A 27,222-nucleotide genomic window follows, 5' to 3' on the forward strand; every position below is an offset into this window, starting at 1 on the left:
GGGAATTTAGGTCCTGTTGGACCTGTGACGACCTTTAATGTGGACCCTCTCAGGGCTGTGGCTCCGGTGTCTGACCAATCAGTGCTGGCTGTGAGTCCAGGGGGAGGAGTTGCACTGAAGGAGGAGAATATGGCAAACAAATTGAATCATTTTGTTTTTCTAATCTTCTGTTTGGTGGTGTGTCAAGCCGTTCTCTCATCAGAGTATATACACGAACATTACTTGTTGTCATGTTTAGCTCAGCTTAGCCAATGAGAGCGCTCCACACTCACCTCTACCTCGTAGTGTTTAGAAGACCGTTTCAAGTGTTATTTTTCCTGATTGGCAATGCTTCCCAAGTCTAACAAAGGGGGTGACTAATGCTATGGGATGTAAATATTAGGTTCCATCTTCTGAATCATAATGTATCTGTAGTGTTGAACAGGTTACACAGTAGCCCTGGCAAAGGTTGACATTCTCACAATGGAAATGTTGAGCACTGCAGACATTTGTCACCAAACACTGGCACTACTACCATTGTTAAGTCATATACTTATTTACTTATTACCAGAGGACTAAGTTGTGTGTGTGTGTGGGGGGCGGGGGGGGTATATGTGCTTGCAAGTGTGTATGTGCATACATCTGTGTGTGTCCTCTGATCTTGTGTTTATGCCAGAGGTGAAGAGGGTCTCTTCCTCATCCTGACTCACACTGATGACTCCCAAGTTGTTTTTCAGTAGGTCTATAGTAGGCCATGGGAATGTTCTACTATTGTAATGGTTTATGTTTTTGAAGAGGCAGTGCGTTTTTCAGAAGTTGCTCTGCGGTACAGTAGCAGCTGAGAGTGGTTTTCAGTAGGTCTATAGTAGGCCATGGGTACAGTAGCAGCTGAGAGTGGTTTTCAGTAGGTCTATAGTAGGCCATGGGTACAGTAGCAGCTGAGAGTGGTTTTCAGTAGGTCTATAGTAGGCCATGGGTACAGTAGCAGCTGAGAGTGGTTTTCAGTAGGTCTATAGTAGGCCATGGGTACAGTAGCAGCTGAGAGTGGTTTTCAGTAGGTCTATAGTAGGCCATGGGTACAGTAGCAGCTGAAAGGGGTTTTCAGTAGGTCTATAGTAGGCCATGGGTACAGTAGCAGCTGAAAGGGGTTTTCAGTAGGTCTATAGTAGGCCATGGGTACAGTAGCAGCTGAGAGTGGTTTTCAGTAGGTCTATAGGAGGCCATGGGTACAGTAGCAGCTGAAAGGGGTTTTCAGTAGGTCTATAGTAGGCCATGGGTACAGTAGCAGCTGAAAGGGGTTTTAGGTCAGGGTTTTCAGTAGCAGCTGAAAGGGGTCTATAGTAGGCCATGGGTACAGTAGCAGCTAGGAGGCCATGGGTACAGTAGAGCTGAAAGGGGTTTTCAGTAGGTAGGCCTATAGTAGGCCATGGGTACAGTAGCAGCTGAAAGGGGTTTTCAGTAGGTCTATAGTAGGCCATGGGTACAGTAGCAGCTGAGAGTGGTTTTCAGTAGGTCTATAGTAGGCCATGGGTACAGTAGCAGCTGAGAGTGGTTTTCAGTAGGTCTATAGTAGGCCATGGGTACAGTAGCAGCTGTAAGGGGTTTTCAGTAGGTCTATAGTAGGCCATGGGTACAGTAGCAGCTGAAAGGGGTTTTCAGTAGGTCTATAGTAGGCCATGGGTACAGTAGCAGCTGAGAGTGGTTTTCAGTAGGTCTATAGTAGGCCATGGGTACAGTAGCAGCTGAGAGTGGTTTTCAGTAGGTCTATAGTAGGCCATGGGTACAGTAGCAGCTGAAAGGGGTTTTCAGTAGGTCTATAGTAGGCCATGGGTACAGTAGCAGCTGAAAGGGGTTTTCAGTAGGTCTATAGTAGGCCATGGGTACAGTAGCAGCTGAGAGTGGTTTTCAGTAGGTCTATAGTAGGCCATGGGTACAGTAGCAGCTGAAAGGGGTTTTCAGGAGAGTGAAGGACTTGTCGTTTTGCAAAAAGCATAAACTAGCCAAAGTTGCAATGCCAAAGGCCCTGCTGTGGTCCGAGGAGAACGGATAGTTACAAGCCTAACCCCAAATCATAACCTTAACCATTAGGTGGATCTGAAGAAATCTGACCCTGGGCCAGCATTTAGGGGATGTCTAGAAACACACTAATTGTTGTTCTCCTGCCTGCCCTGAGTTGATGGACGGATGACGTTATTTGGGTCTTCCTAATGAAAACCTGATGTGTGGATCTAATTGTATAGTCATTCCATCCATAGCATCAGTATGTGTATGTATGAGTGTTTGACCTACAGTTATCCCCAGGGAGTGGGAGAGAGAATAGGAAGGGAGAGAGAAACAGGGAGGGAGGAAGAGAGAGATGCGATTGAGAGACCACCATGCACCATCCACCACCCAGAATGAACCACTTCGTCGTCCGGGAGACGCTTTACCGTAGCTGTGGTATTACCATAGATATGCAGATAGTTTCCTGTCAATTCTAGTGTGCTGAGGGACTCCCTGCTGTTCAGACTGTGTCACACTGTGACAGGCAGATTTGTGTCCTCTGTAGTGCAGATGAAGTGTAGCGGGGGTGGTATTGTGTACACACACATAGACACACCCTAGGGTGTCTAGGGTCACGGGTTCAGTGCAGCTGGCAGGGGGTCTTATTAGGTATTAGGTCAGTCAGGCAAGCTTTATGACAGTGTGTGTGTGTGTGTGTGTGTGTGTGTGTGTGTGTGTGTGTGTGTGTGTGTGTGTGTGTGTGTGTGTGTGTGTGTGTGTGTGTGTGTGTGTGTGTGTGTGTGTGTGTGTGTGTGTGTGTGTGTTAGTGCTGAGCGATTAACCGAAATGTCAGTTATTTTCCATTTTTTAAACAACTAATTGACCAAAGTCTGTTCAATTATTTAAATCGTAATTTCGTCCCGTTTTTTTTCTGTGAGCTCAATGAGCAGTTTCTCTAGCGGGTAAGTCAGATCAAGCCCGAACTGTGCAATGTAGTCGGGAGTTGTAGTTTCCAACAGGCCAATATTCTACATAGATTAGCACAGAAAATGTGGTAATTAACTACAATGACCATAATCCATTGCGCGTCTATTTGTTCCGGTCTATGTGTTTCTTTTATGCCTGCTACATCAGGTTAGTGTGGGGCAGACACGGAGAGGGAGAGAAGAAAGCGCAATGGAGAGGGATAGAGAGTAGTTGTTTCGCGATGTATCTCTACCTGAAAATACATGATCTAAGTGACTGAATGTTGGTATTCAGTATGCCTTATCTACTAAAGTAGTGATTTTGTCAGACGGCGTAGGCAGCAGCTGACTTGATGGCTTGGAATTGAATTAAATAAAAGTCATCAAATAAAACCAATGTAATATAAACATATTCAAATATTTTATTCAAGTAAAGTAATGTGAATAAACGATTGTTAATAAGTGATACGCAGTAATGGGCAGTCACTACCATCATGGAACTTGATGCTAGTATTATTGTATTGTATTATTCTGCATTCAACCCAAAACAGAACCAACCTCAAAAAGCACTAATCGCTCAGCACTAGTGTGTGTGTGTGTGTGTGTGTGTGTGTGTGTGTGTGTGTGTGTGTGTGTGTGTGTGTGTGTGTGTGTGTGTGTGTGTGTGTGTGTGTGTGTGTGTGTGTGTGTGTGTGTGTGTGTGTGTGTGTGTGTAATCATATGATCCCTAAATAATCGTAGCCTACCTCTGTCTTCTGAAAGAGGGTAGTAGACATCATAAATCCAGTCACTGCCATGAGTCACACTGCTGGGAAAGTTCTGCTCATGATAGCTAACGACTTGAAGCTCTGCCTGTCTGGTCTATCTGATCTGTCTCTAGGGGGAATATCGAAGTAGGCTTTTTCCAAACATTACCTTCCTACACACACTATACACTGCCTTATAATACACTGTTAGATATGTCGACTGTAAGCAAATATTACAGTTTTATCTTAGTTACAGATACTCCGCTTGACCAGACTTTGAACTTTTTGACTGTTCCAGCACTCGCATGTTCTTCATACTCGAGTACTCGAAGGCAAAAAAAAATACCAGTTGTGTTTTGTGTTAGCTAATCCAAGTTTATCATTTTAGAAGGCTAATTGATCATTAAAAAAAACTTTTGCAATTATGTTAGCACAGCTGAAAACTGTTGTCCTGATTAAAGAAGCAATAAAACTGTCCTTCTTTAGACTAGTTGAGTGTCTGGAGCATCAGCATTTGTGGGTTTGATTACAGGCTCAAAATGGGCAGAAACTTTCTTCTGAAACTCGTCAGTCTATTCTTGTTCTGAGAAATGAAGGCTTTTAAAAATTATAAACTTGGATTAGCTAACACAACGTGCCATTGGAACAGAGGAGTAATGGTTGTGGACAATGAGCCTCTGTGTGTATATGTAGATATTCCATTAAAAAAATCTGCCGTTTCCAGCTACATTAGTCATTTACAACATTAGCAATCTCTACACTCTATTTCTGATCAATTTAATGTTATTTCAATGGACAAAATGTGCCTTTCTTTTAAAAACAAGGACATTTCTAAGTGACCCCAATCTTGTGAACAGTAGTGTGTATTCAGTCAATAAAAAAAGTGCTATTTAACCTCTTGCTCCTACCTGACACGCAGGCGTCCCATCCAGACATCTGGAAATGCAAATGCACTACGCTAAATGCTAATAGCACTCGTTAAAACTAAAAACGTTCATTAAAATACACATGCAGGGTATTGAATTAAAGCTACACTCGTTGTGAATCCAGGCAACAAGTCAGATTTTTAAAATGCTTTTCGGCGAAAGCATGAGAAGCTATTATCTGATAGCATGTAACACCCCAAAAGACCCGCAGGGGACGTAAACAAAATAATTAGCATAGTCGGCGCTACACAAACCGCACAAATAAAATATAAAACATTCATTACCTTTGACCATCTTCTTTGTTGGCACTCCTAGATGTCCCATAAACATCACTATTGGGTCTTTTTTCGATTAAATCGGTCCATATATAGCCTAGATATCGATCTATGAAGAGTGTGTGATCAACGAAAAAAATAGCGTTTTAGAACGTAACGTCATTTTTTTTTATTAAAAAAGTCGACGATAAACTTTCACAAAACACTTCGAAATACTTTTGTAATGCAACTTTAGGTATTAGTAAACTTTAATAAATGATCAAATTGATCACGAGGCGATGTATATTCAATAGCTGTACGTCTGGAAATAATGTCCGGGTAAATCTCAACCAAAATATCCAGTCCGAGACCTGAAGAAATGGGCTGTCTCTTCTTCGTTTGACCAATAAACAAAGCCTAGGCAAATGACAAGACTGTTGACATCGTGTGGAAGCTGTAGGTATTGCAACCTCGGCCCCATTTAATCTGGTTCACCTTTATCAATCGGTTGAAGTGGCGCATGGATATTTTTTTCCATTTTCAGTGATCAGATTTTCCCGCACTTTTCGATGAAACGCACGTTCTGTTATGGTCACAGCCGTGATTTAACCAGTTTTATAAACGCCTGAGTGTTTTCTATCCACACATACTAATCATATGCATATACTATATTCCTGGCATGAGTAGCAGGGCGCTAAAATGTTGCGCGATTTTTAACAGAATGCTCGAAAAGGTAGAGGGTCGACTTAAGAGGTTAAGATTGATTTATTGAAATCGGAATATCAACTGGTGATATTATTTAATGGAACACAATCTTCAAAACCTCAGCAGTGGCACTCGTCCAAAAAAGTTCTACTTTTGAATCATCTGTCCATAGAACATTCTTCCATGAGTCTTGATGATCATCCAGGTGCTTTTTTGGCAAACCTGAGTCAACTTTTTGGATGACATGGATCACATTATGTCTGGCGAAAAAGGAATACTGCATTCCACCGTCCGCAACCTCATACTAATGGTCAAGCATGGTGGTGGCAGTGTGATGGCTTGGGAATCTTTGTTGCCTCAGGACCTGAACGACTTGCCGGAACCCTTTGACGCGTACCAACACACGGGTGTGATCATTCTACAGTGGTCCCCTGCAGCGCTCAAACCGGTGTGATCATTCTACAGTGGTCCCCTGCAGCGCTCAAACCGGTGTGATCATTCTACAGTGGTCCCCTGCAGCACTCAAACCGGTGTGATCATTCTACAGTGGTCCCCTGCAGCGCTCAAACCGGTGTGATCATTCTACAGTGGTCCCCTGCAGCGCTCAAACCGGTGTGATCATTCTACAGTGGTCCCCTGCAGCGCTCAAACCGGTGTGATCATTCTACAGTGGTCCCCTGCAGCGTGCGCTCAAACCGGTGTGATTAGAATGCTAATTTAGAACGGCCATTTGCGATTGACGCAGGAGTCAGCGTTGGAGTTGGCAACACTTTTTTTTCACAGAAACTTTTTGCACAAACAGTCCTTACGACGTTGTGTTCACAGAAGTGGCAACAGCATGACACAAGCATCCAAACCGTAACATGTAGGCTACATTAGTCCTCGAGATTGACCTAACACAAGCGGTCATATTTAACTAACAGAATATGAATTAACTAATAGAAATGACTATTGACAATTCATCACATCACGGGTGAGCTCACCATTGATCAATATAATTGAGTAAAACACTTTCTAAAAATGTTAATTCATCAGACGATGGGTAGTTTGTGTGCGCCGCCATGTTTGGTCAACTAAAGATAAGAAGAGGAGGCAAGATGAGTTGGGTCTGTTTGCAGTAGCTCAAGGGGGTGTGTCGTCATTACAATCTATGCAAGAATCGGAATGCATGATTTGTCACCAGTACTTGAAAACGTGAAAAAAACAGTAAATACATGATGCTCCATACCTACATACTTTATGCTACAGTAGAAACGACAACACGATATACAGACAATAAGGCATTTACTTTGATAGGAAAGCACACATATCCAAAGTTATTTGTAAGGAAAACAACAATGAAGGCAATGCGAGCGCCAGCCAGAAGATGTGACAGGGGGAAAAAGCTTGTGCTGGACTGCACAAATGTCTGCATACATGATCTGAGGAAACACAGGGGAGGTGGTTGGGCTTTCATCAAAGAGATAAGTTTGTCCAGTTCAGTAAATCCTCGAACATTCATTGCATTCAGAAAGTATTCAGGCCCCTTCCCTTTTTACACATTTTGTTATGTTACATCCTTATTCTAAAATTGATTCACCCCCCCCCCCCTCATCAATCTACACACAATACCCCAAAATGACAAAGGGAAAACAGGTTTTTAGACATTTTTGGCAAATGTATAAAAAATAATATTTAAAAAATGTCTTATTTACATAAGTATTCAGACCCTTTGCTATGAGACTTGAAATTGAGCTGAGGTGCATCATGTTTCCATTGATCATCCTTGAAATGTTTCTACAACTTGATTTGAGTCCACCTGTGGTAAATTAAATTGATTGGACATGATTTGGAAAGGTACACACCTGTCAATATTTTGTCTAATTGTAACCTTTATTTAGCTAGGTAAGTCAGTTAAGAACAATTGTTTTATTTACAATGACGGCCTACACTGGCCAAACCCGGACGATGCTAGGCCAATTGTGCGCCGCCCTATGGGTTCTCTCAATCATGGACGGTTGTGATACAGCCTGGATTCGAACAAGGGTGTCTGTAGTGACGCCTCTAGCACTGAGATGCAGTGCGCCTTAGATCGCTGCACCACTTGGGAGCCCAGGATTATGTCGAGGCACAGATCTGGAAAGGGGTACCAACAAATTTCTGCAGCTTTGCAGGTCCCCAAGAACACAGTGGCCTCCATCATTCTTAAATGGAAGAAGTCTGGAACCACCAAGACTCTTCCTAGAGCTGGTCGCCCAGCCAATCTTTGCAATCGGTGGAGAAGGGCCTTGCTCAGGGATGTGACCAAGAACCCAATGGTCACTCTGATAGAGCTCCAGAGTTCCTCTTTGGAGATGGGAGAGCCTTCCAGAAGAACAATCATCTCTGCAGCACTCCACCAATCAGGCCTGTGTGGTAGAGTGGTCAGACGGAAGACACTCCTCAGTAAAAGGCACATGACAGCCCACTTGGAGTTTGCCAAAAGGCACTTAAAATCTCTTTTGGTGCATGAACCACTAGCGGGACACCTACGACAACATCCGGTGAAATTGTAGAGCGTGAAATTCAAAATACAAAGATCGTAATATTAAACATTCATGAAAATACAAGTGTCATACATCATTTAAAAGATCAACTTCTTGTTAATCCAACTGCGTTGTCAGATTTCAAAAAGGCTTTACTGCGAAAGCATACCATGGGATTATCTGAGGACAGTGCCCCACACCAAAATACTTTTTCAACCAGCACAGGCGTCACAAAATCACAGATAGAGATTAAATAAATCACCTACCTTTGAAGATCTTCTTGTTTGCAATCCCAATGGTCCCAGCTACACAATGAATGGTCGTTTTGTATGAAAAAGTCCTTCTTTATATCCAAAAAAGTATGTAAAATTGGCGCCAATAATCTCAGTCATCCACTCGTTCAACGTGCTTACAAACGAATCCAAAAAGTTACTGGTAAAGTTTATCCAAACAAGTCAAATTATGTTTCTAATTAATCCTCAGGTACTCTAATCTCTAAATAAATGATCATATTTAAGACGGAGAACAGTATGTTCAATAGGGAAGATAAATAACCTCATTCACGCGCCAACAAGCCTACTTTTCTAAAGTTTTTCGAACTACTTGCTCATTTGTCAAAAAACAAGCCTGAAACACTTTCTAACAACTATTGAAATTTAGTGGAAGCCATAGGAAATGCAATCTGGGTCCTATCTATTTCTATTTCCTAATAGGCTGAAATGGCCTGTGACCTCAAAACAAAAATACAGATGGATTTTCCTCGGTTTTTGCCTGCCATATCAGTTCTGTTATACTCACATACATTATTTTTAACAGTTGTAGAAACGTCAGAATGTTTTCTATCCAATGTTACCAAGTATATGAATATCCTAGCTTCTGGGCCTGAGTAACAGGCAGTTTACTTTGGGCATGTCAGTCATCGGAAATTACGAACAAAAAAACAGTCTCCAAAACAGGTTAAAGACCCTCAGACCATGAGAAACAAGATTCTCTGCTCTGATGAAAACCAAGATTGAACTCTTTGGCTTAAATGCCAAGCATCAAAGTCTGAAGGAAACCTGGCGCTATCCCTACAGTGAAGAATGGTGGTGGCAGCATCATGCTGTGGCAATGTTTTTCAGCGGCAGCGACTGGGAGACTAGTCAGGATCGAGGGAAAGATGAACGGAGCAAAGTACAGAGAGGTTCTTGATGAAAACCTGCTCCAGAGTGCTTAGGACCTCAGACTTGGGCGAAGGTTCACCTTCCAACAGGACAACGACCCTAAGCACAAGCCAAGACAATGCAGGAGTGGCTTCGGGACAAGTCTCTGAATGTCCTTGAGTAGCCCAGCCAGAGCCCGGACTTGAACCCGATTGAGCATTGCCGGAGAGACCTGAAAATAGCTGTTCAGCGACGCTCCCCATCCAACCTGTCAGAGCTTAAGAGGATCTGCAGAGAAGAATGGGAGAATCTCCCCAAATACCAAGCTTGTAGTGTCAGACCCAAGAAGACTCAAGGCTGTAATCACTGCCAAAGGTGCTTCAACAAAGTACTGCGTAAAATGTCAAATGAATACTTATTTAATTTATTTTTAAATAAATTTGCAAAAATGTCTAAAAACATGTTTTTGCTTTGTCATTATTGTGTGTTGATTGATGAGGTGAAAAAACTATGTAATCCATTTCAGAATAAGGCTGTAACGTAAAACAAAATGTGGAAAAAGTCAAGGGGTCTGAATACTTTCCGAATGCACTGAAAATTGTCCGCAACAGTGAAATGGGCTACTTCTATGTGAATTTATGTGGAGGAGGAACACACCTCAATTCAAACTGTTGTCAGAAAATTAAACTTGTTTGAAAATGATTTCAAATCCACAAGTTGATATTAACCTATAGATAAGTAGCAGACAGCATGTGTCTTGGTTTGAGGGCAGCGCAGGTTAACTCTCCTGTTGCGTAAAAATGTTGGAACAGTGAGTTCATTCTGACATCCTGCTCATAGAACAACTCACACTGGGGTGACCATTAGAGATATTTTGAACTCACGTGTGGAAAGGTCAATAGAAGGAAGCATGAATTCTGCTCTGTAATCAAAGAGTTCTACAGAAGAGTGTCAGGCCATCTGTCCATGAGCTGAAGCTGAAGTGCAGCTGGGTCAGGCAGCAAAATATTGATCCAAAACACACAAAACAAATCTACATGAAAATGGTTCAAAAGCAACACATATGAAGTTTTGGATTGGCTAGTCAAAGTCCAGACCTAATCCCGATTGAGATGTTGTGGCAGGACTTGAAACCAGCAGTTCAACCCACAAATGTCGCAGAGTTACAGCAGTTCTGCATGGACGAGTGGGCCAAAATTCCTCCACAGCGACGTGAGAGACTGATCAACAACTACAGGAAGCGTTTGGTTGGAGTCATTGCAGCTAAAGGTGGCACAGCCAGTTATTGAGTGTAAGGGGGCAATTACTTTTTCACACAGGGGCAGGGGGTGTTCCATAACTTTATTTATGAAATAAATGAAATAAGAATGTAATTGTTGTGTTATTTCTTCACTCAGGTTATAGAAAACTGGAAAGAGGGCAAATCATTTTTCACAGCCCTGTATTTCCTCACTTCAAAATCCAATCCATTTAGAATTTGTGATAAAACAAAACAAAACTTGTCATTTGGCATGTAGCTCGTGTATCCCTTCAGTTCGATAGATTTTATAGGCATTTCCTTCTGTAGGCCCAACGTGAGCTTGTGTGCTCAAGCAGCGTCTGTAGAGGGAGCGGTCGGACCTTAGGGAGGAGAACTGTGTGACGCTTGGCTTGGTTCCTTTTCTGTTGTGACCCGCAAATGCACATGTAAAAACGGACAAATGGAACACTAGAGTCAAAGCAAATTCACGCTGTCTTCATTTTTTACTAATTTAATCAGGACATATTTGCAATTGCCCGTTCGGGCAGACACAAAGCACATTCCACCAAATAGTTTGACAGTATTAGAAAAATATTTGATCTCTGGTTAAAGATCGAGTCATGCCCATCCCGAGACCAGACATGCCCAGACTTGTCCACTTCTCCTCTCATCACTTTTCTGTCTGTTTCTGTTTCTCTCTGACCCTCTATCCATCTGTCTCTCTGTTTCTCTCTCTGTCCATCTGTCTATCTGTCCCTCTGTCTGTCTCTGTTTCTCTCTGACCCTCTATCCATCTGTCTCTCTGTTTCTCTCTCTGTCCCTTTGTCTCTCTGTCCCTCTGTCTCTGTCTGTCTGTCTGTCTGTTTCTCACTGACCCTCTGTCTATCTGTCTCTGTCCCTCTGTCTGTCCCTCTGTCTGTCTCTGTTTCTCCCTGACCCTCTATCCATCTGTCTCTCTGTTTCTCTCTCTATCCCTCTGTCTCTCGGTCCCTCTGTCTCTGTCTGTCTCTGTCTGTTTCTCTCTGACCCTCTGTCTCTCTCTGTTTCTCTCTCTGTCCCTCTATCTGTCTCTGACCCTCTATCCATCTGTCTCTCTGTTTCTCTCTCTGTCCCTCTGTCTCTGTTTCTCTCTGTCCCTCTGTCTCTCTGTCCCTCTGTCTGTCTCTGTTTCTCTCTGACCCTCTGTCTATCTGTCTGTCTCTGTTTCTCTCTGTCCCTCTGTCTGTCTCTGTCTCTGTTTCTCTCTGTCCCTCTGTCTGTCTCTGTCTCTGTTTCTCTCTGTCCCTCTGTCTGTCTCTGTCTCTGTTTCTCTCTGACCCTCTATCCATCTGTCTCTCTGTCCCTCTGTTTGTCTCTGTTTCTCTCTGACCCTCTGTCTATCTGTCTGTCTCTGTCCCTCTGTCTCTGTCTCTGTCAATTCAATGCTCTATCTGTCTCTTCTATCTATCCCCTCCAACAAACACACAAACACACACACACACTGCAATCAGGCACCCCTGCCGGCTGGAGTCAAAGGCCAAGTGGCCTAAGCTTCAAAGCGGGTCAGTTGGTCCTGCCCTGTGTACCTATCTCCAGCTGCTTCAGACCCTTTCTGCTTTCTAAGTGTTTTTAAACAACATCCATGTGTGTGTGTGTGTGTGTGTGTGTGTGTGTGTGTGTGTGTGTGTGTGTGTGTGTGTGTGTGTGTGTGTGTGTGTGTGTGTGTGCGTGTGTGCGTGTCGGCGTGTCGGCGTGTCGGCGTGTCAGCGTGTCGGTGTGTCTGTGTGTCAATGAGGAATTAGTCTTTGCAACTGGCCGGCTAACGTTTGACCTCTGCCTCAGAGTGTCTCAGTGCTTCATGACTGAGCCAGAATCATTCCTCTTGGCGCTGTTTGAACTGGAGTCTGTGGAGCATCTACAGGTTTTTGTTTCAAGAGACTGACTCAACTATGAACTAGAACGACCTGGCGTCCGTGTCTTTGAGTGTGCGCATGTGTTTGTCCATGTGTGTGTGAGTGTGTGTGTTGAAAAGTAGAGTTAGTTACTGGAAACGTTGTTTTGCATCAAGTCAGTGACTAATCTACTGTTTAGTTAATAAGCACATTTGCGATTGAATTAAAGTCATTCTAATCCTACGCCTGTTCTTATGACCTCACCAGACTTGGAAACACACCACGCGACACACAGTCGCTAGCCACCCACAGATCTGGGTCATTCTGTCTCTTTAGTGGAAGAAGAGAGGAGAATGAAACTGAGGGAGGAAAGCCATGGGGGCTGTTGATATTTCAACAGGATAACAGAGGTCAAAATGTCAGTATGCTGTCATTGTATCATCTCCCTAGCTCAGGCATAATGAATTAAACACACACACTAAGCCCCCCTAAAGGGAGTGTGACCTCATAGCAGAGCAGACTAACCCTCTCCATGGGGGCCGTGTGACCGAAAACGACCAGGAGGTTCAGGGCGTAGGCAGCACACGCGTCACCACTAGGGCTGTGGCGGTCACCAAATTTCGTCAGCCGGTGATCGTCAAGCAAATAACTGTCGGTCTCACGGTAATTGACCGTTAATTAACATAAACACATTTAGCATCTCCTGGCTTCCACACATAGCCTACTAGTTATTTGGCCACTTTAGTTGTGATACAAACCTTATCAAAACTTATAGGCCTATGTGCTCGGCTACATGAGGCGAGCGACTATTCGGGGGGAAAAAATACATTGTTTCTTGCCTTAGGCTGGGCATCATTCACAAGTGATAATATATTATAATATTGTCACCCATCACACTATTCTTGGTTTAATCTGGTCTTTACATATACTACATAATATATGTGTGAAATTGGTTAGGATTTAGCATATACTATTATCATAAACCTGTCATCTATGTACTTATATAGCAAATAGAGAACGCTTTTCCCATGATTCATGTTCATACCAGCCAGGTAGGCTATACTCCTGTTGTGAAGATAAGCAATGTGCTTAATATTTGCTTAAGTTGAGAAATAAATATAGGAGGCCTAGCATATAGAAAGCTGATGGGATCCTCCTCTTTTTAATAGAGGCCATCACTCTATTTTCTTTGCGCAATTGCATGGCCTATAGAAATGTTGCGCAACATGAGCTCATGGGCTGTCATGAAGTGTTTGATTAGATTTTCGACTACATTTGCATTGATGTCGGAGTGATTAGAGGGACAATAGAGTGCTGAGTACCAGGCAGTTAGCAAGTTTGGTTGGCTACTAATGACCATCAGAGCTTGGAGAAGCCTAATTACCGTGGAATTTGACTGCCTGAGTGTGGCAGTAATACGGTCACTGCAACAGCCCTAGTTACCACTGGCCCCTGGCTCTGCTTCAGGCCGCTCCACGAGCCGCTTCGCTCCTTACCCGGCTCCCCAGACTGCCTGGCCCCATGTTCCCCCAGACTCTCCCACACCGGCCCTCCCTCCCACTCCCCACACACTGTCCAGGAACGGGCTGAGGGATTCCCATGAGCTGGTGAGGGAGGGAAGGTGGAAGCAAGGGCGGGAGGGAGAGGGGGAAGGTAGTGGTTCAGGGAACAGAGGAAAAAGGTCTGTGTGTGCGATCATCTCTCCAGTCTCAGTGTTTCACGATACCAGACACAGTTTTACTACTCACTGATGTGCTCAGGAGTCTGCACTCATGACTGGAGTTGTTTGATGGAAAACGCAGCGCTAGTTAGTGAGCCTGCTGAGAAGGTAGAACCTTATGTAAGTGGTGTTCTTTTCAGCACACTCAGGAAAGTGTTTACGACTTCAAAATAAATAAAAATCCCCGTCCTTCCAGGTGGGTGTGTGTGTGTGTGTGTGCGTGACAAGGTGCGTCCTCCTCTGACCCTTTAAAAGTTCCAAGCAGATGAAGTTATGAACTCAGCTCTTGCTCCAGATCCAACATTCCCATATTCACTCCTGGGAAAGGCCGAAATGTCACCCTGGAAGGATCCACTCAGCTGTCAGATGAGTTATGAGAGACTGAGTGATTCCCAGTAGACCCAGATACTTCATTGAGATCCAGAGGCCCAGTGAGAGAGAGGCACAACCTCAGCCTGGCCTGAGGAGGAAAAGCCAACAACACGTGAAGTTGGGCTCATCAACTGTTTAATGCAACGTGTGGTTTCTAAAGCCAGCAGCTTTTACATTCGAGTCGTTTACTGCAGCTTTGATGCTCTGTTGCATGATCTCCTTGCTGTGCTTTTTGACATTAATATGGTGGTTCACATGGACTGCTATGTGTTTTTAGGTCAACTAACAGTTAGATAAAAGAAGACAAGTGAAGCCAGTAGGAAGGGATATATTATTTCCTCCAACTGATGTTGCTCTGGTTTATCTCTCCAAGGCCTGTTGTAGTGCTGAGGGATTAACTGGAATGTTGGTTATTGGTCGGTTTTAAACAACTAATTGACCAACGGCGGTTTATTCCATCCAGTTCGGGTTTTTTTTTCTGTGTGCTTTTCTGTAGAGATAAATCACGTCAAGCCTGAACTGTGGGATGTAATGGGGAGTTGTAGTTTCCAACAGCCCAATATTCTGCAAGGAAACGTGGTAATTAACTACAATGACCATCGTCCATTGCGCACCCACTTAAACTTGTCCGGTCTGTGAGAAGCAGACAAGGAGAGTGAGGAGAGAATGATGGAGAGCAGTTGCTTCACGAGCCTTAAAAATATTATAGTTAATACGTGATACGCGGTAAGGGGCTGTCACTATCATCATGGTGTTATTGTTCCATTCAGTGTTGCTACAGCATTCCACCCACAACATGCTGTAAATAATCAAACCCCAGACAGAACCGACCTCAAAACAACACAAATCCCTCAGCTCTATAGTCTGTTGACATGCTTTATTTATTGTCTATTCGCTTTAAAGGCCATGCTGTGAAACCGAAGCCCTGTGGGTCAGCTATCTGGTTCCAGTTTAGAGATGGTGTGTGGAATGATGTCACGGCTCTTATCCCACAGCCTTCTAGTGATGGTAGTGAATGGTGCGTTGTTAGATAGGAGACAGTCAGAGTGTCACTAGGTTATCTACTCTGCGAGATGACGGTGTTGTTGTGAGATAGAGATAGTGAGATAGGGTTACCCCCGCCTCCTGGGGTTACCCCCGCCCCCCCGCCCCCTGGGGTTACCCCCGCCCCCTGGGGTTACCCCCCCTGACATTGATAGACCTTATGTTCATGTCACTGGGATATGTGCTGGTAGTGTTTTTGTAGCTTTTATGTGATGGTGCCACTGGGGTTCTGTAGTGCTGGTGTTTATAAAATGACTGTGTCAGCAGGGTTATCTCAAGCAGGCTGATTCTAGATCTGTTATGTGTTAGCTCCGCGGTGGTTGGAAAGCCAGGCTGCTATCAGCTGGTAACTGACCGTAGGGCAGCGGTGAGAACTGTTTCATCTGAGACTGGCGTTTGTTTTTTTCCCTCCGTCTGCATCCATTTGTCAAAGAATCCATCATCCCTTCTTTCCACATCTCTCCTCTCTGACCCCGTGAGTCACGGAGCTCTGCGGGGGGAAACCAAAACAGAAAGCAGAGCAGCCGGGTTCCTCCGGGCTCTCCGACATGAAGACACTCAGAAAGGAGAGGAGGCCCCACTTCAAACGAACACTGACACACATCTAGACATCTGTGTGACCAGGCCTTCTCTCTCTCTCTCTGTCTCTCTCTCTCTGTCTCTCTCTCTCTCTCTCTCTCTCTCTCTCTCTCTCTCTCTCTGTCTCTCTCTCTCTCTCTGTCTCTCTCTCTGTCTCTCTGTCTCTCTCTCTGTCTCTCTCTCTCTGTCTCTCTCTCTCTCTGTCTCTCTCTCTCTCTCTCTGTCTCTCTCTCTCTGTCTCTCTCTCTCTCTCTCTCTCTCTCTGTCTCTCTCTCTCTGTCTCTCTCTCTCTCTGTCTCTCTCTCTCTCTCTCTGTCTCTCTCTCTCTGTCTCTCTGTCTCTCTCTCTCTCTCTCTCTCTCTCTCTCTCTCTGTCTCTCTCTCTCTGTCTCTCTCTCTCTGTCTCTCTCTCTCTCTCTGTCTCTCTCTCTCTGTCTCTCTGTCTCTCTCTCTCTCTCTCTCTCTCTCTGTCTCTCTCTCTCTGTCTCTCTCTCTCTGTCTCTCTCTCTCTCTCTCTGTCTCTCTCTCTCTCTCTCTCTGTCTCTCTGTCTCTCTCTCTCTCTCTCTCTCTCTGTCTCTCTCTCTCTCTCTCTCTCTCTCTCTCTCTCTCTCTCTCTCTCTCTCTCTCTCTCTCTCTCTCTCTCTCTCTCTCTCTCTCTCTCTCTCTCTCTCTCTCTCTCTCTCTCTCTCTCTCTCTCTCTCTCTCGACCTCCTCCGTCTCGTCCTCTCCAGGTCTGGCTTTGTTTAAGCCTGACAGGAGGTTGTTGACTCACAAGCACTCTGTCTGTGTATGTTTTATTCACCGATATTCTCGTTCACCACGGCTGCGCTACGCCACTTACTCTAAGAGCGGGGGTGTCAAACTCAATCAGTGCCAGGGCCATATTGGGGGGGAATTTGTGGGCCATTGCCTAACGAAAAAAAAACGTGTCCACAAACTGCGACCCAAACTGTCCGTTGTTTTACGTGGAAAAAATATATCCCTTAAAATATATCCCTTTACAATAGGATTCTGTATGTAACATTTTATTTGAATACATATTAACACAAAAGAAGAGATCAATGATATTTGTCCAGCCTTTGCTGCTATGCAGGTGTGTATAATATGCCGCGACCCGAATCAAAAGGTGTTTAACTCCAAATAACAAGTAACCTTTGCATGGTGATACGCCTCAACATTTTAGTGTCCTAGCTAGGACGGTGGCCTGTGCACACTACTCCTCCGTTGCCCACAGTAAACCCGACACACAAAACGCAGCTTCATTGACATTGAATTCACCCATGCGATGCCATCAGACTGTCATTGAATAAAGTAGACTCTTTTATACTCGCTTGTCCTATTGTCCTTTAGTAGTCATTTATACCGGCGTGTGAGTTCTTTATCTTTTCACTTATTGACAATCAAGATGACATGTTCTGTAGAATACTGCAAGGACCTGTTGCTACTGAAACCTGGCCATTTAGCCTACAACACATTTAAACTTTCGTTCTGGTAGAAGAAGGGGGGCTGGGAGGAGTGGTGGGGGTGTGGCAATACACTGCCGTTTGGCGTGCAGCACGTTGGCAGCGCTTGCTGTGACTTGTCAGTGCAGCGCTTCGCGAGCTGTATGGGAGCGGGCCAAAATGACTTGACAACCCAAAACGTTGATAGAAATGTGTCACAGGCCGAATGCGGCCCGCGGGCCTTGTGTTTGACACAACATTTCTTCGAGTTATGGTTGGTTGATTAAAACTGCTGTGTTGGTCAATGGGCCCGGTTTGTGTTTGCTGATTAAAGTGACATTTTATGCGAGGTTGGGAGGCGGTAAACACGGCTTCGGAAACATTCCATACTGTTACCATACCAACACTGTTAATACAGCATGTCACAGCTATACATTTTTACCATGGTCTGTCATAAATTATGATCACATCCTCACTTCCTTTTCCCTTCTCTCTCTCTCTCTCTCTGTCTCTCTGTCTCTCTGTCTCTCTCTCTCTCTCTCTAGGTGTGTAGTTGGTGAGAAGCCAGCTGGCTGGCCCTGGAGACACGCCTTCACTACGATGTAGAGTCCAGAAGAGAGAGAACGAGAGAGAGAGAGAGAGAGAGAGAAAGAGAGAGAAAGACGAAAGCGATACTGTTTACTCGCTACACACAAGACGGGATAGAGAGCAAGTGAAAGAGGGTGAGTAAGACAGTGGGAAGGACGGAAAGAAAAGAACGAGTGACCGAGCAGAAAGAAGGAACAAGAACCACATCAGGAGGAGATAAGAGCAGAGAAAGAGAGGGACACGGTGAATCATTGACCTCAGGCCCTGCCTCCAAACCAGCCTCTCCCGCCCTCCTCCTCCTCCTCCTCCTCCTTCCCTGCGTTGGAACTGTTCACTCTCTCCCACACCTCTTTCACAACAGGAACCCATTCTTTGCTCTCTCCCTCCACCCGTTCCGCTCTTCCTGAAGTCCCCTGAGGACTTGAACCTTCACCTTTGACCCCACCTGTGTGACCCCTGGATGACAGTCCACCTCTCCCGGAATCAACCCCGTCGAACTTCACTGAACAGACAACACCAGGAACACTTCAGAAGCACTGCAAACGTCAACACCACCATGTGTCACGTGATCGTGACCTGTCGCTCCATGCTGTGGACTCTACTCAGCATCGTGGTCGCTTTCGGCGAGCTCATCGCCTTCATGAGCACCGATTGGCTGGTGGGCTCACCCCGGACACCGGACGCCGTCTTCAGCCCTCACGGCGCCACCGCAGCCGGCGAGGCCTACCGGCCCACCCTGGGCATCTACGGCCGCTGCATCAAGCTGCCCCACCTGCAGCGCGGCGTGCTGTGCGGGCCGTACGCCGCGCACTTTGGGGAGATCGCCAGCGGGTTCTGGCAGGCGGCGGCCATCTTCCTGGCGGCGGGCATCCTGCTGCTGTGTGCCGTGGCATTCATCTCCGTCTTCACCATGTGCTTCCAGAGCATCATGAAGAAGAGCATCTTCAACGTGTGTGGACTGCTGCAGGCCATCGCAGGTGAGGCGGAGGGAGACACCTATTGACATGCACGGGCAGCCCCTCGCGTTGCCTGTGGGGGTCGTGGTTTTCACCGGGCAGTGTAGTAGTTAGTCACAGCTGACTGACTGTTGAACCCCTGGGATGTAGGGAGAGAAGGGCTTGTGAAGGGGTTTGACCAGCCAACATTCAGCCCCCATCTATCTAACCATCTATCTAACCATCTATCTAACCATCTATCTAACCATCTATCTAACCTTTAGTGCTGCTGTCCCATCTCTGACCTTCAGAGTTGAAACATTTACAATCAGACCCCGCTGACCACACACAAACAGGCCCCCGAGAGTGTATTAACTATTACTCCCAGCTGGCTCTCTGTGTGCTCTAGGTGACCATTAACCCTATAGGTCGGGTATCCGGGTATCCGGGAAGCACAGCAACCTTGCTTGAGGTCGTTGCCATGAGCGACGAGGTACCAAATATTTGTCATCTTGAGTCGGCTCGGGGTGACGTCACGTGACCTGTGTGGTGTGTGTGTGTGTGTGTGTGTATGAGTCTCGGGGTCACTGTGACCTGCTGCGGTGAATTATGGGAGGCAGTCACAGGAGAGAGTGAGGTCGTTCCGACTGAATCTCTCTGAGCGTTCATCCCTCTCTCCTCTCCTTCCCCGTGCTTGTTCCTTAGACGGTCAGGGTGAAGTCGCCCTACAGACACATATCTCCTGTAAGATCAATTTGATGTCTTTTCCACACTATTTGTTACGGTTAGAATTTGGGTGATTGCTCCACCGGTGAACGGTTACCACCTAACAGTGTAAAACCCACATTCAGACCCAGTGAAAGTGTCGAATGCAGTCCAGTGTTATTGGAGTCGCTATTGAGCCGTAGTCAGAGGACTTCCACAGCTGGACTGATTAGAAAAGCAGAGCTGCTCGTTATGGGTCTGGGAGGAAGAGGATGAGGAAGAGGAAAGGGGGCGAGGGGGAAAGCAGAAATAGCAGGGAGACGTTTCCTTCATGCCCTCAGCCCCCAGCCCTCAGTCCCCAGCCCCCAGCCCTCAGCCCCCAGCCCTCAGCCCCCAACCCCCAGCCCTCAGCACTCAGCCCCCAGCACTCAGCCCCCAGCACTCAGCCCCCAGCCCTCAGCCCTCAGCCCCCAGCCCTCAGCCCCCAACCCCCAGCCCTCAGCACTCAGCACTCAGCCCCCAGCACTCAGCCCCCAGCACTCAGCCCCCAGCCCCCAGCCCTCAACACCCAACCCCCAGCACTCAGCACTCAGCCCCCAGCCCTCAGCCCCCAGCCCTCAGCACTCATTAAACCCAAAGGGAAAGATGAATCCATTTTGAATGTTATATTGTTTTTGTGCATCTCTGAGTGATGTCCGATCGATTCCCGGGGTCATTTCATGTTTTTCATGTGTATCTGAGTTATTGCTGTTCAAGCAGGTAGAAATACAGCCAGTGTGAGCTAGAATTGCTCACTACACTGGAAGTGAATAGAAATACAACTTTTAGATTGGGAAAACGTCCATCATACATGTCAGATTTCAATACTGGCCGATGTCAGAACTCCGGAGGGCGTCTTCTCTCCAACGAGCCATTGATCATATTTTTGCGGTACTCCTACACTGAGAAATGTGTAATTTAGCAGAGGGTCCACTACCTTTCTCCTATTTGTCTGCCTGGTCAGTCCAGGGTGCTTTACATAGTGCCATTGCACGGTCGTTGTGAACGTAACACTCCACTCTGCGAGGCACATCGGTCTACAGGTTGAATTTGGTGAGATTGTAGACTGCTAAATTGATAGTGCAGTTTGTTTTGGTGATATTACAGCCAACTAGCTACTTCACATGCTGATGTTGTCTTTGGTATCATTGTGTGTAGCTAAGTGTTCTACCGAGCTAGATAGCCCTTCGAGAGAGCATTGCATTGTGGGTTTTGAGCTGCAACAGAATTTGCCAATGATTTTAACATGTTGCGACAAAACCTGATTATTATAACGACAAAATGAAATATTGTTATCACATGTTAGTGTTATTTAACACTGTGAATGATAGGTGGTTTTGGGTGGGTTTGTCCTTCAATGCCCTGGCTACAGGAAGAGATAAGGACCAAAACACACAGCAACACCATATCAAGCAGTCGGCCTGTGTTGACTGGAGAAGTTGGTGTTTTTCTGTTGGTGTTTCTCCTTCAGATGTCTTTCCTATTGACAGTGACACCTCCACATGTCTTAGACCAGAGGGATGGAAAACTCTGTCATTTCTCAGCCAGCCAGCATTCTGTGATATCACTTTATCGTCTCTCTCTCTCTGTATCGCTCTCTGTATCTCTCTCTGTATCTCTATCTCTATATCTCTCTCTGTATCTCTCTCTCTCTCTCTGTGTATATATATCTCTGTATCTCTCTCTGTGTATCTCTATCTCTATATCTCTCTCTGTATCTCTCTCTCTCTCTGTGTATATATATCTCTGTATCTCTCTCTGTGTATCTCTATCTCTATATCTCTCTCTGTATCTCTCTCTCTCTCTCTGTGTATATATATCTCTGTATCTCTCTCTGTATCTCTCTCTCTGTATCTCTCTCTCTGTATCTCTCTCTGTATATATATCTCTGTATCTCTCTCTGTATCTCTCTCTCTGTATATATATCTCTGTATCTCTCTTTATCTCTCTCTCTCTCTGTATCTCTCTCTGTGTATCTCTCTCTCTCTCTCTGTATCTCTCTCTGTATCTCTCTCTCTCTCTGTATATCTCTCGCTGCACCTCTCTTTGTATCGCTCTCTGTATCTCTCTCTCTCTCGCTCTCTCTGTATCTCTCTCTCTGTGTATCTCTCTCTCTGTCTTTATCTCTCTATCTCTGTATATCTCTCTGTATCTCTCTTTGTATCTCTCTCTCTCTTTCTCTCTGTATCTTTCTCTGTATCTCTCTCTGTGTATCTCTTCCTCTCTCTGTATCTCTCTCTGTATCTGTATCTCTATCTCTGTATCGCTCTCTTTCTCTCTCTGTACATCTCTGTATCTCTCTGTCTGCATCTCTCTCAATCTCTCTCTCTATATATATATATCTCTCTCTCCCTCTCTCTCCTTTCCACCAGTCTGACTTCTCTCTCTCTCTCTCTATATATATATATATATATATCTCTACATATATATATATATCTGTATATCTCTCTCTCAGTATCTCTGTATCGCTCTCTGTATCTCTCTCTCTGTATCTCTCTTTCTCCCTCTCTCTCCCCTCTCTCTCTCTCTCTCTCTCTCTCTCTCTCTCTCTCTCTCTCTCTCTCTCTCTCTCTCTCTCTCTCTCTCTCTCTCTCTCTATATATATATATATATATATATATATATATATATAATATCTGTCTCTCCATTCCACCAGTTTGACTTTCCTCCAATCATTATTTCCACTAACTGTGCAGACCGACCGTACCGTAATGTGACCAAGACTGGGATCAGGTGGCAGATGTTTTTTGGTGAAAGGCTTGACCTCAGAGGGAGAGATTGTGGTTGTGTAGCCAGCGGTGGTCACGTCATCGCAACTGGAGTCACTCGACTGGTCCTGACTCTAGTCACCTCATTTACACACACACTGATGTCATACTGGGAAGGTTGTGTGTCTCTGATCGAAATCTATTGGAGATGTAACATAACTAGAAAGGCTTGGCCGAGATCCAGATTGTCAGACCTTCATACCGACCTTGTGCCATAACGGGATGTTCGGTAATACTGAACACAAGGGGGCGCTATTTTCAAACCCCACTGTATCCTCTGTATTGCTAGCAAAGATGAAAGTATTTGCAGGACAGACATCCCAGCTCATAAAGTTATACAAGTAACACAAAAATGCTACTCGCAGTTTGCTGCACACACAGAACAAATATTAGACTACAAAGCTATTGATCCAGGTGGGGATTCTCTGCCGTTACTTAGCGAGGCTTGATTTTGGAAGAAGCTAACCATTTAGCTAGATAGCTAACTAACTAGCTAATAAATTAGGAAACCAAATGCACAAATGCAGAGCATTTAGCACATTTTAGACAGTTAACATAATAGTTATAAGATATCTGGCTGGTAAACATTTAGTTGTGAATTCCATACTGTAACTAGGTCACCTGGCGACCGCTGCACAACAGTGACTCACAAGGCTCCTGTCTCTCGTCACGGTGTGCTTGTAAACGCCACGTGACTTGGGGTAATCCGGTGAAATGAAGAACGTGGCCTTCTTTATCGCCCTAACGTGTTGCGCAAGTTGACAGCAGGTATTTGCTTAAAAAGTAGCAACACATATTCCAACGTATTTTTATTTATTTTTTATTTTAATTCTAAGAAATACTTTCAACGGTATAGTACTGTCACACAGGTGACCTTTGACCTGGGTGCTAGGGCTGGGCTGAGTGATGGCTGATGGGAATTGTAACGCTGACTCCGGTAAACGGACGAGGAAAAACAATATGATACAGTGTGACTGACTGTTACAGGTCAGATGATAATGACTGTATTGAAACAGGCTGATTGTGACGACTAGTCTAGATGTTTCTACTGTTGAGCAAACAGAGAAAGCCAAAGTACAATACTGGCCCGGACTGACTGGAACTCAAATCTCATTACCTAATCAAATGTCTGAGATGTCGATGGATCACGAGCAGTGTTTACAAAAGAGCTGGGTGGGTGAGAGGGGGAAAGAGAGAGAGAGAGAGTTTACAACAGAGGTGTGGGTGAGAGGGGGAAAGAGAGAGAGAGAGAGAGAGTTTACAACAGAGGTGTGGGTGAGAGGAGAGAGAGAGAGAGAGAGAGAGAGAGAGAGAGTTTACAACAGAGGTGTGGGTGAGGGGGAGGGGGAAAGAGAGAGAGAGAGAGCGAGTTTACAACAGAGGTGTGGGTGAGAGGGGGGGAGGGGAAAGAGAGAGAGAGAGAGCGAGTTTACAACAGAGGTGTGGGTGAGAGGGGGAGGGGGAAAGAGAGAGAGAGAGAGAGAGTTTACAACAGAGGTGTGGGTGAGGGGAGGGGGAAAGAGAGAGAGAGAGAGAGAGAGAGAGAGAGAGAGAGTGAGGGGAGGGGGAAAGAGAGAGAGAGAGAGAGTTTACAACAGAGGTGTGGGTGAGAGGGGGAGGGGGAAAGAGAGAGAGAGAGTTTACAACAGAGGTGTGGGTGAGAGGGGGAGGGGGAAAGAGAGAGAGAGAGAGGGAGGGGGAAAGAGATAGAGAGAGAGGGAGGGGGAAAGAGATAGAGGGGGCGAGTCAGGTGAAAGGAAGTGTATTGTAGATAGAGGCTGATAGACATGAATGGAAGGTCCGGTCTACGGTCACGGTGCATATTACTGTAACCCCGAATCAGGCCTTCCTACCGACGGAACAGTAACAACTCCGGTATGACTGTGCGGACAGACATCAGGATAACATATCTGTCCCTATTATTCCCTGATCTCCTATTACACTACAGTCCTCAGTGGAGCAAAGAACACAGAGAAACACTCCCCCAGGTTTCCCACAGGAAAGAAAAACATGTCTAACTGCTGAAACCATTTTCTGAACTCTAGCAGCCGTCCTCCTGCAGGGGATACTAGGTATGCAGGCTTTTGATTCAGCTCTAAGACACCTGATTCAGCTGGCGAAGGTTCCCGAGGAGCAGCGGATGCGTGGAGTTGGTGTAGTTATTCATGAGAGTGTCTTTAGGAGAGTGAGGAGACCCAGTTCTTCACCCTCTTGGCTCACAGTTCTACCTGGCAATCACAGCAGCCTGGAAGTTTCCAGTAAGAGTCCCAACCTCCTCCTTCCCTCTCTCCCTTTTCTTCCCTTTTTCCTGGAAAGCTACACTCTAATATTTGTGGAGAGTTAAATGTGTGGAGAGGCAAGAAATATGAGAAAGACGACACAAACTCTTGCATCTCCCACCCTCTGTCCCACTCTCACTGCCTCTCTCCCACCCTCTGTCCCACTCTCACTGCCTCTCTACCTCACCCTCTGTCCCACTCTCACTGCCTCTCTACCTCAGGCTCTGTCCCACTCTCACTGCCTCTCTACCTCACCCTCTGTCCCACTCTCACTGCCTCTCTACCTCAGGCTCTGTCCCACTCTCACTGCCTCTCTACCTCACCCTCTGTCCCACTCTCACTGCCTCTCTACCTCACCCTCTGTCCCACTCTCACTGCCTCTCTACCTCACCCTCTGTCCCACTCTCACTGCCTCTCTACCTCACCCTCTGTCCCACTCTCACTGCCTCTCTACCTCACCCTCTGTCCCACTCTCACTGCCTCTCTACCTCACCCTCTGTCCCACTCTCACTGCCTCTCTACCTCACCCTCTGTCCCACTCTCACTGCCTCTCTACCTCACCCTCTGTCCCACTCTCACTGCCTCTCTACCTCACCCTCTGTCCCACTCTCACTGCCTCTCTACCTCACCCTCTGTCCCACTCTCACTGCCTCTACCTCACCCTCTGTCCCACTCTCACTGCCTCTCTACCTCACCCTCTGTCCCACTCTCACTGCCTCTCTACCTCACCCTCTGTCCCACTCTCACTGCCTCTCTCCCACCCTCTGTCCCACTCTCACTGCCTCTACCTCAGGCTCTGTCCCACTCTCACTGCCTCTCTACCTCACCCTCTGTCCCACTCTCACTGCCTCTCTACCTCACCCTCTGTCCCACTCTCACTGCCTCTCTCCCACCCTCTGTCCCACTCTCACTGCCTCTACCTCAGGCTCTGTCCCACTCTCACTGCCTCTCTACCTCCCCTCTGTCACTCTCACTGCCTCTACCTCACCCTCTGTCCCACTCTCACTGCCTCTCTACCTCACCCTCTGTCCCACTCTCACTGCCTCTCTACCTCACCCTCTGTCCCACTCTCACTGCCTCTCTACCTCAGGCTCTGTCCCACTCTCACTGCCTCTCTACCTCACCCTCTGTCCCACTCTCACTGCCTCTACCTCACCCTCTGTCCCACTCTCACTGCCTCTCTACCTCAGGCTCTGTCCCACTCTCTGCCTCCTACCTCACCCTCTGTCCCCTCTCTGCCTCTACCTCACCCTCTGTCCCACTCTCACTGCCTCTCTACCTCACCCTCTGTCCCACTCTCACTGCCTCTCTACCTCACCCTCCTCTCTGCCTCTCTACCTCAGGCTCTGTCCCACTCTCACTGCCTCTCTACCTCACCCTCTGTCCCACTCTCACTGCCTCTACCTCACCCTCTGTCCCACTCTCACTGCCTCTCTACCTCACCCTCTGTCCCACTCTCACTGCCTCTCTACCTCACCCTCTGTCCCACTCTCACTGCCTCTCTACCTCACCCTCTGTCCCACTCTCACTGCCTCTACCTCAGGCTCTGTCGCGGTACATTCACATCATTTCCTTGTGTTGAGAGGAGGTGAACGCCCCGGTTTTCTGGGAACCAGGATTAGAATGGCCGGGTCAAAGAGAGAGGGGTGGAGGAGTGTAGAGAAGAGGGTGGAGGAGTGTAGAGAAGGGGGTGGAGGACTGTAGAGAAGAGGGTGGAGGAGTGTAGAGAAGGGGGTGGAGGACTGTAGAGAAGAGGGTGGAGGAGTGTAGAGAAGACGGTGGAGGAGTGTAGAGAAGAGGGTTGAGGAGTGTAGAGAAGAGGGTTGAGGAGTGTAGAGAAGAGGGTTGAGGAGTGTAGAGAAGGGGGTGGAGGAGTGTAGAGAAGGGGGTGGAGGAGTGTAGAGAAGACGGTGGAGGAGTGTAGAGAAGACGGTGGAGGAGTGTAGAGAAGAGGGGGTTGAGGAGTGTAGAGAAGAGGGTTGAGGAGTGTAGAGAAGGGGTTGAGGAGTGTAGAGAAGAGGGTTGAGGAGTGTAGAGAAGGGGTTGAGGAGTGTAGAGAAGAGGGTGGAGGAGTGTAGAGAAGGGGGTGGAGGAGTGTGGAGGAGTGTGGAGAAGGGGTGGAGGAGTGTAGAGAAGAGGGTGGAGGAGTGTAGAGAAGAGGGTTGAGGAGTGTAGAGAAGAGGGTTGAGGAGTGTAGAGAAGAGGGTTGAGGAGTGTAGAGAAGGGGTTGAGGAGTGTAGAGAATAGGGTTGAGGAGTGTAGAGAAGAGGGTTGAGGAGTGTAGAGAAGGGGGTTGAGGAGTGTAGAGAAGAGGGTGGAGGAGTGTAGAGAAGGGGGTGGAGGAGTGTGGAGAAGGGGGTGGAGGAGTGTAGAGAAGAGGGTGGAGGAGTGTAGAGAAGGGGGTTGAGGAGTGTAGAGAAGAGGGTTGAGGAGTGT

At 46.4% G+C, this 27,222-nt stretch overlaps 1 protein-coding gene and 1 long non-coding RNA gene across 5 annotated transcripts in view; one reads left to right on the forward strand and one right to left on the reverse strand.

Annotated features, from left to right (window-relative positions):
• LOC118385460 (LHFPL tetraspan subfamily member 2a protein-like) overlaps window positions 1-27,222 on the forward strand; it is an 84,980-nt gene that overhangs the window by 51,432 nt on the left and 6,326 nt on the right. For all 3 annotated transcript variants that reach the window (XM_052521418.1, XM_035772600.2, XM_035772602.2), the window contains one exon: window positions 18,018-19,037. In XM_052521418.1, coding sequence (XP_052377378.1) covers window positions 18,521-19,037 — 517 coding nt within the window. In that variant the 5' untranslated portion in view covers window positions 18,018-18,520. The remainder of the gene's footprint in view (window positions 1-18,017; window positions 19,038-27,222) is intronic.
• Window positions 24,251-26,139, reverse strand: LOC127930777 (uncharacterized). Of its 2 annotated transcripts, none has more exons than XR_008139439.1 (3): window positions 26,125-26,139; window positions 25,575-25,608; window positions 24,251-25,410 (listed from the first exon to the last, which is right to left on the reverse strand). It is a non-coding gene; the product is annotated as an uncharacterized LOC127930777 (long non-coding RNA). The 2 variants fall into 2 exon arrangements; XR_008139438.1 differs by lacking the exon at window positions 26,125-26,139 and adding an exon at window positions 25,707-25,721.

Source organism: Oncorhynchus keta, chromosome 6, assembly GCF_023373465.1.
Source record: "Oncorhynchus keta strain PuntledgeMale-10-30-2019 chromosome 6, Oket_V2, whole genome shotgun sequence".
NCBI classification, from domain to species: Eukaryota; Metazoa; Chordata; class Actinopteri; order Salmoniformes; family Salmonidae; genus Oncorhynchus; species Oncorhynchus keta.